Source organism: Stegastes partitus, unplaced genomic scaffold (assembly GCF_000690725.1).
Source record: "Stegastes partitus isolate 25-593 unplaced genomic scaffold, Stegastes_partitus-1.0.2 Scaffold308, whole genome shotgun sequence".
In the NCBI taxonomy this organism is placed as follows: Eukaryota; Metazoa; Chordata; class Actinopteri; family Pomacentridae; genus Stegastes; species Stegastes partitus.
The window spans coordinates 432637-442191 of NW_007578039.1; the positions used below are offsets into that span (position 1 = coordinate 432637).

Here is a 9555-nt window from a genome sequence, read left to right on the forward strand (position 1 = left end):
AATGACAGTGACATCAGTGGTGCCTCTCCATCAGGACTGCACGTTGGTACCCAGGTGTTCATCCCCCTGGGCCCATTCAGTTCGCATGGCTATAATCATTAGCATTGTCCAAGAGCAGTGGTGCCTGACCCCCTCTAAACCATCACAGCCCAGCAGCAATAATGGGAATGCTAAATTGCAGTTGTGTGTGCAGTGGATTACCAAGCCAGAGGGTACAATGTCAGAGAGAAGCAGACAATGGGAGGCAATTGACTGGATTAACTAACACCTGCTTTTTATATTGTCCACGTGGTTTGGGTTAACAGGAGATAAATGTGTCCAAGAAGTTACACGGCAGGAGAACGTGTGAAAATGCGTCGCGTGTTTGTGGATGGCGATCGCTCACACCCGGACTGGAACTCCTGAGGAGCATAAATAGTTTGAGATGACACCAGAGGCAAATTGATTTTTTCCAATTAAAAACTTTAGTAGAGGAAATGAGCCTTGCCGACACTGAGTGTGCTGCACAAAGTGTATCAGCAGTCTCCTCTATGCGATCAATAGCCCTGTGATGCCCCCACCCACCCCCACCCCAGTGGCCAAGCGGAGCTCGGAGAGGAAGCAAGTGGGGGAAGGCGTGGAGAAAGACCTAGGGAGGAGGGGTGGGAAAGAGGGAGAAGGAAAGCAGAGAGTCGACCTGCATATTTGATGATTTGCCTCTGCACTGCCTGAAGACCCAGCCATGTTTTCAAAGTGTCAGTCACACTGCCTTTCATGTTGGGTTTTTGTCTTTTATCCTTTCTGCTGTGACAAAGTTACATCCCTAACTTTTAGAAGCATCAATAGTTGTTGTACCTTTATCAATCCTCCTGATTGGTTTGTAAAGCACTGCGGTGGAGCATTGTCAGCTGACAAAGTGCACATGTATGTGTCATGACTCAGTGAGAACAGTGAGGTTCCTCCTGCATCTTACCTGTGGGTTTCATGTAATAAGCCTCTATGTCAGCCATGTCCGTGTGCAGAGCACAGTCCAGATAACTCTGGATAACTTTTCTGCTGTAGTAGTAGCGCGCACCCATGAGAATGAGAGGTGCACAGCAGGTCAGCGTGACGGATTTGGTCACGTAAAAGCACATTACTATGGAGAAATGGAAGAAAAATAAACGAAACCTGTCAGAAAAGAGAATCACATGTTTGATTTTGGCAGAATTTGACCCCACATAGACACAGAAGAAGAAAAACAAAAAAGACACAAGCAATATGACATTTCTAAGCATCAATAAGTGAAACAGTTGCATCAGATTGTGTCAGAATAATAATATTTTGATCAAGAGAGATTTTTTTCACACAAACCGGCATTCATGAGACTGTGAAGTAAGGCACATTAGTAAAGCTGCAGGGGCACAATGGTGACAGTTTTTCTGGTAGATTTTCATTAGAGAGCACGTTAGTCTTGAATTCACCAAACCAGTGCAATCCATATTGGAGTTATAAGTCAGATGTAACGCTGGGGGGCGCAACGGGAAACAGAAACAAGCAGGATGGATGCTGCGCATAGCATGTTGCGTGGCATGCAATAATCTAGTAATAGTTCACTCCTCAGCATCCCAGCGTGGCGGAACACATGGAATGTAGAGGGTGATGAATTGTCGTTCAATTCCGCAGAATTAAAAAAAAAATCGACAAAGCCCAGTGAAGTCAGGTCTGTCTGGGTGTTTTACAGGCAGCACTATGAGGAATGTTGTGGCTTACATTTAGTTGAATTAACGCCAACACTGCAATCAAATTTTATTTACCAGAACCGGATAGATATTTGGTGTAGGACAGCGTGTGCGACTTTAACGTGCGTAACGGTAACCGGTCACGATGCACGAGGCTCTAACCGACACCGGCAACATCAACAAAAGCCAAACGAGATCAGTGCACGACTGGCGCATTGGCTGCTGTGCAGAGGCGGAGGAGAGGGAGGAGAGGGAGGGAGCGCCGGCACGGTGCGTGTGCGCGCCGCGGGGGGATTTTTAATGTGTGTGTTGGGATGTGCGCGCCGGGGAGTGCTTATTTGGGTACGTGCGCGCACCCTGTGGGCCAATCCTTCAAATTCATTCACTCATTCATTCACGGCACCGGCATGTCATCACATCATCAGCAGGCCCCGCCGGTTATACACATGCACCATGCGCCTGCCATGCCTTTTGTTGCATGATGAGCAACATGCCGGTGTGCCGGCGAGGAGAGAGAAAAAAAAGAGGGGGAGCCGCGTTGGCACCGTGTAGGGCTGCAACAAATTTCAACTTAACTGTACATCGCCTACAGGGCCAGATAGTGCAGAGAAACATTCGGTTTGGGAGGGATTTAAGACAAATTCCTCAAATAAATCACTTTAGGATGCAGACATCAGAAGAAAGCGCAACAGAGACCTCAGCCTACAACATGATCTGAGCTTGGAGAAAAATAAACTGCACAATTAATCTTATATTTAAGTTTTTGATAGCATTAGAAAAGTGAGCTGGAAGCATACTCGGCTCTGATGCAAAGTGCTGAGGGTACTTACCTGTCAGAAGAGCGTATAAAAACTGGGTCTTGGGCTGCTGTCTGAGCCCCCTAAACGCCGTATTGGGTATCCTCTCCATAATACCCTCGTAAAAGATGCGCCGCACCTCCTCCTGATCCCCGAGTTCGAACTCGCGGATGAAAACCGCATCTTTCCTCACATCCTTGGCCTCGGCGGGGTTTAGAGCCGCGCTGGACGGAGGAGAGCTCCACATGATCGACTCTTTTTTGGTCCCAGGTATAGCATCGTGTTCGTCCGCAACAATTTTAGTCTCGCAAACCATTTTGGGAGACGAAAAATGCATGCAACTGGCCGCAAAAAACACAACTACAGTTCAGAAAAAAATAAAAATGGGGAGGAATGAGTGAAAATGGATGATGCGGTGAGGTTCTCTTAAAAAACAGCGAAACGATGAAGGGGGGATAAGACGAAAGGGGGATGTTCTGCTGCAACCCTGAGCGTTTCTGAAGACCAAGACTTGCCGGTGTGATTCAAGCAGTATTTATAAGCGAGCAGGGCGGGTAGATGCGGGTTCAGGGGTTGGGGTGATCCTCTCGCTGCGCAGATTGGTGGATGCGCTGCGCCGTTAGATGCTGATGGACGAGGGAGGAGGGAGAGACAGACTCACTCTTTCTCGCTGCATCTGAACAGGCTTATGTGTGCCGGCGAAGTGTGTATTTTGAGAAAGTGGGCCCATGAGGAGGGGTGCGAAGGCGAGATGCGTAGAGAGGTTGTTTCTGAGCAGGTTTGTCTTCATAATGTCTTACAGTGTGGAGGATCCCCGGTTTGTTCACATACCGTGGCTGTAAGGATGCAGTTTGCAGCACAAAGGCGCAAGGTAAAGCGGGGGCGATGCGTCAAACAGGAGGGAATCCTAGTAACAGGGCGAGTGCAGATCATTAGAAAAAAGCTTTTATGGTGTTTCTGATTTTAAGATTTAAGCAGAATCATTTAGAATGATTAAATCTGAAGGGAAAATAGTCGAACTGAATCTGGCAGAGCTCCTAAATGCAACACATCGACAGACATCACCGCTGTTGCGCAGATGAAAAGTCTGCTGCGATAATGCGGAGATGGAAAGACGCTGATGTGATGTATGTGAACGTATATACTGATATAATTCGACAATAAAACGACACTGGGGTGATTTAGATTCAGTCCTAATGTCTGGGCTGCACAATCCAGACTAACAGTGGGCTGTGTGCAGCCTCCTCTGCCGGTTGACTGACAGCTCTGCTGCACTGCAGTGATTCCTCCACGGCTTCCCTTCGCTTTGTCACCCTGCTCCTGTCATACATCACTCCCAACATGGAGATTATATCTCGCCTTACTGCGCATTTGAAACCTCCCATTAGCCTATCTGTTGGCGACTTGTCGCGCCCGAAGCACCAGCAACCACAATACAAATGCTTTTTACGCACGAGCGAGGTGGCGGTGATGGTGATGCCGGTTCTTTGTTGTTCGCCAGCACTCCCTGCATTTCACTATTACTATCCAGAATTAAGCTGCGGTGAACAAAAAAAAGGCTTAAGTTATACGTGTACAGGTTGTTTGACAGCTTTAGTTAATGAACAAGATGCTGTCATTTACACATAAAGACACGTTTCTTTACGCATCAAAGATGAGTAAAAATAATGGTGCTGTAAGGATGCCATACAGTTGGATGCAGCTGGAAAACAATAAGATCTGTGCCCATAGTAGTGCAAAATGTTCAAATAAAGTTTAATCTATACCATTAAAACGTGCTATCTAAGTTAATATCCTGTCAGATTTTCTTTGGCACCATAACTACCAGAGTAAATACTTTCATTGGAACCCAGAGAACACATAAAAACGCGTTTTGGTTCTCGGTCTGCAGCTCTTTGTGGAAGTGTGCAACCTCTCAGAGCCACAGTCGCATATGTAAAGCAGAACTAGTTTGAACTGGATCATCTGAGGCAACCTGCTATTGATAAGGCTGCATCCACTCCCACTCCCTCCTCCTTAAGGTATCCCCCTCCTCCCAGCCGGAGAGCAGCGGAGGAGGAGGAGGAGGAGGAGGAGGAGGAGGGAAGACAGACATCCTGCAGAGTCACAAAGTCTCCACATACTCTGCTCTACCCGGACATTTGCTCTACAAAAAATGCGGTAGAAAGAGGATTTTTCTATGCACCAGCACCTCCTCAGCAACGAATCTCACCATGCCGACCGGGTGGAGGATGCTCGGAGCATGCGCAGTGGCTCTCTTCGTTTGAGTCACGGTAGCGCTGCCTTCAAGTGCTGTAGGTAATGTTGCAACCATGAGATGACAGCAAAGTTGTAAGCACAACATCCAAACGACTATATCTGTGACAACACCCAATTTAATCACTAAAACACAATGAAAAGACATTTTTATGATATTTCCAAATGTACATTTCATGTTATCGCTTCCATTCGACCATTTCTTGCAGCATTAAATCTGTGCTGCAACACTGAAGGTAAAACAACATCTAGAACAGTCTTCTGTCCTGTAGTCTGCTTTCTATTTTCTCAACCACCTCCACATCACACACGAAGAAACTAAATTCAATCAAACATCACAGGGAAAGTAAACTACAGCTGAGACTGGTTATTTATGTGAGAGTCCCTGAGAACCAAAAACAGTCTCAGGTTGAACCTTAAAGCCAGAAACAACTGTAATGTGTTTTCAGACCTGTCAGAAGAGCAGCAGGTGTTTGTTTTGCAGGAACCATACTTGACAGACCTATTACTAAGAAGCCTGTACCTAACACTGATGCTGCCTCTAGTGAGGACAAAAATACAGACCACTGTTTATGCCGTCTGACAGTCTAAGTGGTGTAGTTTGGTCACAATGGGTTTTCAGATTGCGAGGATGTGAAAAAAAAAATTCACTCACTGCTTTTGGTGAAGGTGGTGCTGTTTGTGCAGAATTAGCAGCAAGCCATGACAAGACACAAACTGATCTATTGTAACAGGAAAAATGCCGTGAAATGCAGCTGATATGTTTAGCTGCTGTCTTTCAGAGCTGGAACAGCACATTTGAAAACAGCAGTGTTGCCCATGCTGACTGTAGTTGCAGTTCCACGCTATACTTCAGTGTTTCCATCAAGGGGACAGTAAACACGCTACAACACAGAAGCAGCGTATGATTTATAATTCATTTGAGGTCAAGCACAACAGAGAGTTAGTCACATGTCAAATGATGCTGCAAACTCACTGCACGCCAACGTCATGCTGCTCGTGTGAGAAGTGCTTCCATTGATTTTGTGGAACAATACATGTAATATATAGCTTACAAGTGCTGCACATTAGAAGTAAATTGCTAACCAGCTGTTCATCTCCTAGTACTGCATCACCAGATCTTCCAGAGGCACAGGATGGTCTCGCTACACCTCATCGTAATGCTGCTATAAGTGAAAGAAACTCTCTAGCTTGTTTGTAGTTCTTTAAACTAATCAGTAAGTTGGATGAAGCTGAGAAAAGTGTGCAGCAATGGTGTCCCCTCAAAAAAGTAGCAGGAGGAAGTGTTTTAACAGAACAGGGAGGCGAGTGCTGTCATTAAAATGGCTGGAAAAAAATGAACAGGGCTGCCTTGTTACACATGAAATCCAATACTGAACTTGAAATTTTAGGTGAGGTAGATTGCTAGCTGGAGGTTTTTGTTGTTGTTTCCTGTAGTGAACGGGATTTTAAAATGCAAACAAGCAGAAATCAGAAGGTGAGAATAAAGCTGAATGAAATGTGCAGCCAGTAGCCGGCTTATACCCTCAGTCTATGTTCAGTAAGTCAGACTATTTTAACATGAGTGGATTAGAAATATATAGTTTGTTGTCAGGATTCCATCAAATAGGACCATTTCTCCTGTACAGTTATTCTCTATTGTCAAACTTGACTCTGCATTTGTTGGTGCCACTGTGTTAATCCTGCATCCTACATTAATAGTGTGAATTACACACTGATAATCTGCATAATTAGTCTTCTGTGTTACCATTAATCTTAAAGTTCCACAAAAACCAGAACCAAATCTCATGTTAATCCAGCTCATACTTATTTCACTCTGGATCAAAGCATTGGACTGACAGACCCACTAAGTGACATTAATCTTTTCGGGTTTTACGTCTAGTGTGGCTATAAATAAATAAACTACAAGCTAATATGTCCCCAAACACTGCTGGGCCTCCTCCTCAGGGCTTCTCCACGCTAATAGACCGGCCGCAAATCCCCCCACTCAGAGCCCCACATAGTGTTCTAATAATCTTGCATGTGACCTCTGACTCTTTGTGTTTCCTTGCAGCCGAGGAAACCCCCCTCCAAAGGTCGCGTCATGCCACGGCTCCTGCTTTGACCTCTGACCCCTTCCAGCTACTAGACAGCCTGGCAGTACTCTCCTCGCAAGTTTAAGGCTGCAGCACGGGCCGCAGTGTGCAGCTTTCATCAGGTTAGTGTTCTTCCTGGTCCTGTTTCAGCAGCTATCTGAGCAACTTTGGCTGTTTCAAACTCTCATTTCATTAAGATTTTTAAAGCGGTGACTTTCTAGTATTTCTTCTAAATTATTTGCAAGTCTTTTGTATTTATGTACGACCTGGTGCAGCTTTAAAGCTGTACGATGCCCCAAAAGCACATTTCAGCGAATTAATCCTAAAATATAGCATCTATTCACATTCTGTTTGCACTATTCTCCTTGTTTGCACTATTTCTTATATCTATATGTACATTTTTTATTTTTATTTTTTCTGTCTCGTATATGTGTACCTCTGTTTAATGCTGCTATCAACAATGTGAATTTCTCCACTGTGAGATAAATAAAGGCATATCTTATCTTATCTATGTTGCACCACTTCCTTGGAAAATCCTTGAATTGCTTCTTGTTGCAATTAAGGGATGTCCTCCTGCATGATTTAAAATGTTCCTTATTTTTAATGCGTCAATCCTACAGACACAGTTTTATTAAAGGAAGAAAGTCCTAAATGTGCATAAATTAGCAGACTTATCTAGAAATCTTAGTTTGAATTGCACAGGCAATGAGATGTGGAGGGAAAATATAAAAGAAACCAAATAAAGCACACAGAACATGTCTCCACACACAGACTGGTGTGTTTCTACTGGCTACAAACATTTTGCTCAGACTGTCAGGCAGGTCTTGCACCTGGAAAAGTAAGGAACCTTGACAAATCAAACAGCTCAGAGGGCATCACAATAGAAAGTTATCAGACTGTAAACTGGCAAAAGGGAAGTAAAGGTTCTGAATATAATCTCTCTCCTGTTCTACAGTATGTGCACACGTGTGTTCCTGCTGGACAGTTCGTTCAGTCCATTAAATGCATTCTCTATAAAGACTGCTTCAACCTTTCGGTAGCCTTCAGAAGCCTGTCTCTGTATGTGCTTTGTTTTATGAGTAAGTTCCGACTTACCAGAGGCCTGTCTCCCCCTTGTGGTCACAGGTCAGAAGCTTTGAAGTGGTTTCTGAGACATGGAAATGATTTGTTAGATCTGTGGTCATCCTCTTCACCTAATTTATCTTGCTGCTAGTTATTCTCCCAGCAGACGCTAAATTTCATCACTAAGAATTCCCCTCCGATGCTCGTGAAGCTGCTGAGAGCAGCTCTGAATAATGGGAGGAAATGAGAAGAAGTCCTTTCGACCTCATTGCTATGGATGACGTTGACCTTTGGATGTCTCATAAACACACTCTGTTGTTGGAGGGCATGTCGATTCTTGACCTCGGGGTGGAAGGCGATGTTTTTCTTTTTCCAACCAGCAAAACAAGCTGGAGCTCCGTTTATCTAAAAGTCAGTACACTTTGTGCATGTTTCTATGACTCGCTTTTATTTTGACATCGTGGCACAGCCGATCAAAGCTGAATTGAAACAGGAGTGTTTCACCTCCAGAAAGAGGAAATGGAGCGCAGCAGGTTCACCCTGAACGTAATTGGATGTCAGAATCAGTGCTGCTCTGCATTAAATGTTTTTTATTCAATTTCTGCACCTTCTGCATATTTCATATTGAAGGTTAATGTTCTGTTTAACATCAAATTTATTCATTATTTCATTGCAGGGCCAAAGTTATTTCAGTTTTTTTTTTAATTTGTTTAACTGTGATTTTAATGGTTTTATTAAATTCCTTCCTTAAACAGTGCAACACTGAGGGCGACTCTCACATATTGTTTCCTCAGTTTCAGGGAGAAGCTACCTTCATGCTGGACCGACTCTTTAACTTACAGCTCAGCTCCTGCTGCAGTAGCAGGTGTGAGGCAAACAAAGATTTGTCTAAACCTTGTTTTTTTAACATTGAAGTTCCAGTCCTCGGGGCTTCCTGAAAAAAAGCTGCAATAACTGGTCTGATCGCTTGGTGAAGTTTTTAGAAAAAGTTTCAGTTGCAACAAAAGCAGCAGCAGCAGCTGTGACTGCTGCAGTAGCATTTATGGCTATTATTAGTCAGCAGAAAACTCCATGTTGCATCTAGTTTTTATTGCAGCAATAAAATGAAGTCAAATTACCAAACACAAGCAGCATATAAATTAACAACATCTAACTTTTACATGTGAGTTATTTGTGCTGTTGTCATGGTTATTATTCTGCCGTTCTTTGGGCGTTCAAGAGGCACGTCTTGGTGCATGAAAATCAGCAACACCTTTCTGTGTTAAATCATACAGCAGCATCACTAAATAATTACTCCAGAGTTAATTTATCACCTAGATGACAGTGTCAACAGCAACTGAGCGATGTACGCTTCACAGTGACAGGATTTATTGCTTGGCCAGATTCTCATTAGATTCGAGGGTGTCGTGTAACTCTGTGTTAAATGATTTAAATATGATCTCACTTAGATTAAAGTGTGGATGGTTCTAAACTTTCTCAGATTGTTGTGTTTGGTCCACGATGTTTTGGGCGACCCTGGAAACACTCGTGGCACTTTGGAGTGATCTGAAGTGAACAGCTTTTTCAATGAAGACTTTTAGCCAAGGTGAAGGCCACTCCGTCTCCTAAAGGCTTTGAAAAACGTAACATGTTGTACAATGCTTTTACCAAATATTCAACCCCCTA

The 9555-nt window shown here is 44.0% G+C and overlaps 1 protein-coding gene across 1 annotated transcript; it reads right to left on the reverse strand.

Annotated features, from left to right (window-relative positions):
* Nucleotides 1–381: 381 nt before the first annotated feature.
* Nucleotides 382–2834, reverse strand: nat8l (N-acetyltransferase 8-like). Its single transcript, XM_008283395.1, has 3 exons — nucleotides 2531–2834; nucleotides 953–1117; nucleotides 382–401 (listed from the first exon to the last, which is right to left on the reverse strand). The coding sequence occupies exons 1-3, from the start codon at nucleotides 2832–2834 to the stop codon at nucleotides 382–384; spliced, it is 489 nt and encodes a 162-aa protein (XP_008281617.1).
* Between the last annotated feature and the right edge of the window lie 6721 nt (nucleotides 2835–9555).

What these genes read in the sequence shown, in the direction of transcription:
- nat8l (XM_008283395.1), bottom strand. Translation starts at nt 2,834, where the DNA reads ATGCATTTTTCGTCTCCCAAAATGGTTTGCGAGACTAAAATTGTTGCG. An exon ending in TTTATACGCTCTTCTGACAG is followed by an intron (nt 1,118 to 2,530) that starts GTAAGTACCCTC and finishes ATTTCTCCATAG; the next exon opens with TAATGTGCTTTTACGTGACC. An exon ending in TTATTACATGAAACCCACAG is followed by an intron (nt 402 to 952) that starts GTAAGATGCAGG and finishes TATGCTCCTCAG; the next exon opens with GAGTTCCAGTCCGGGTGTGA.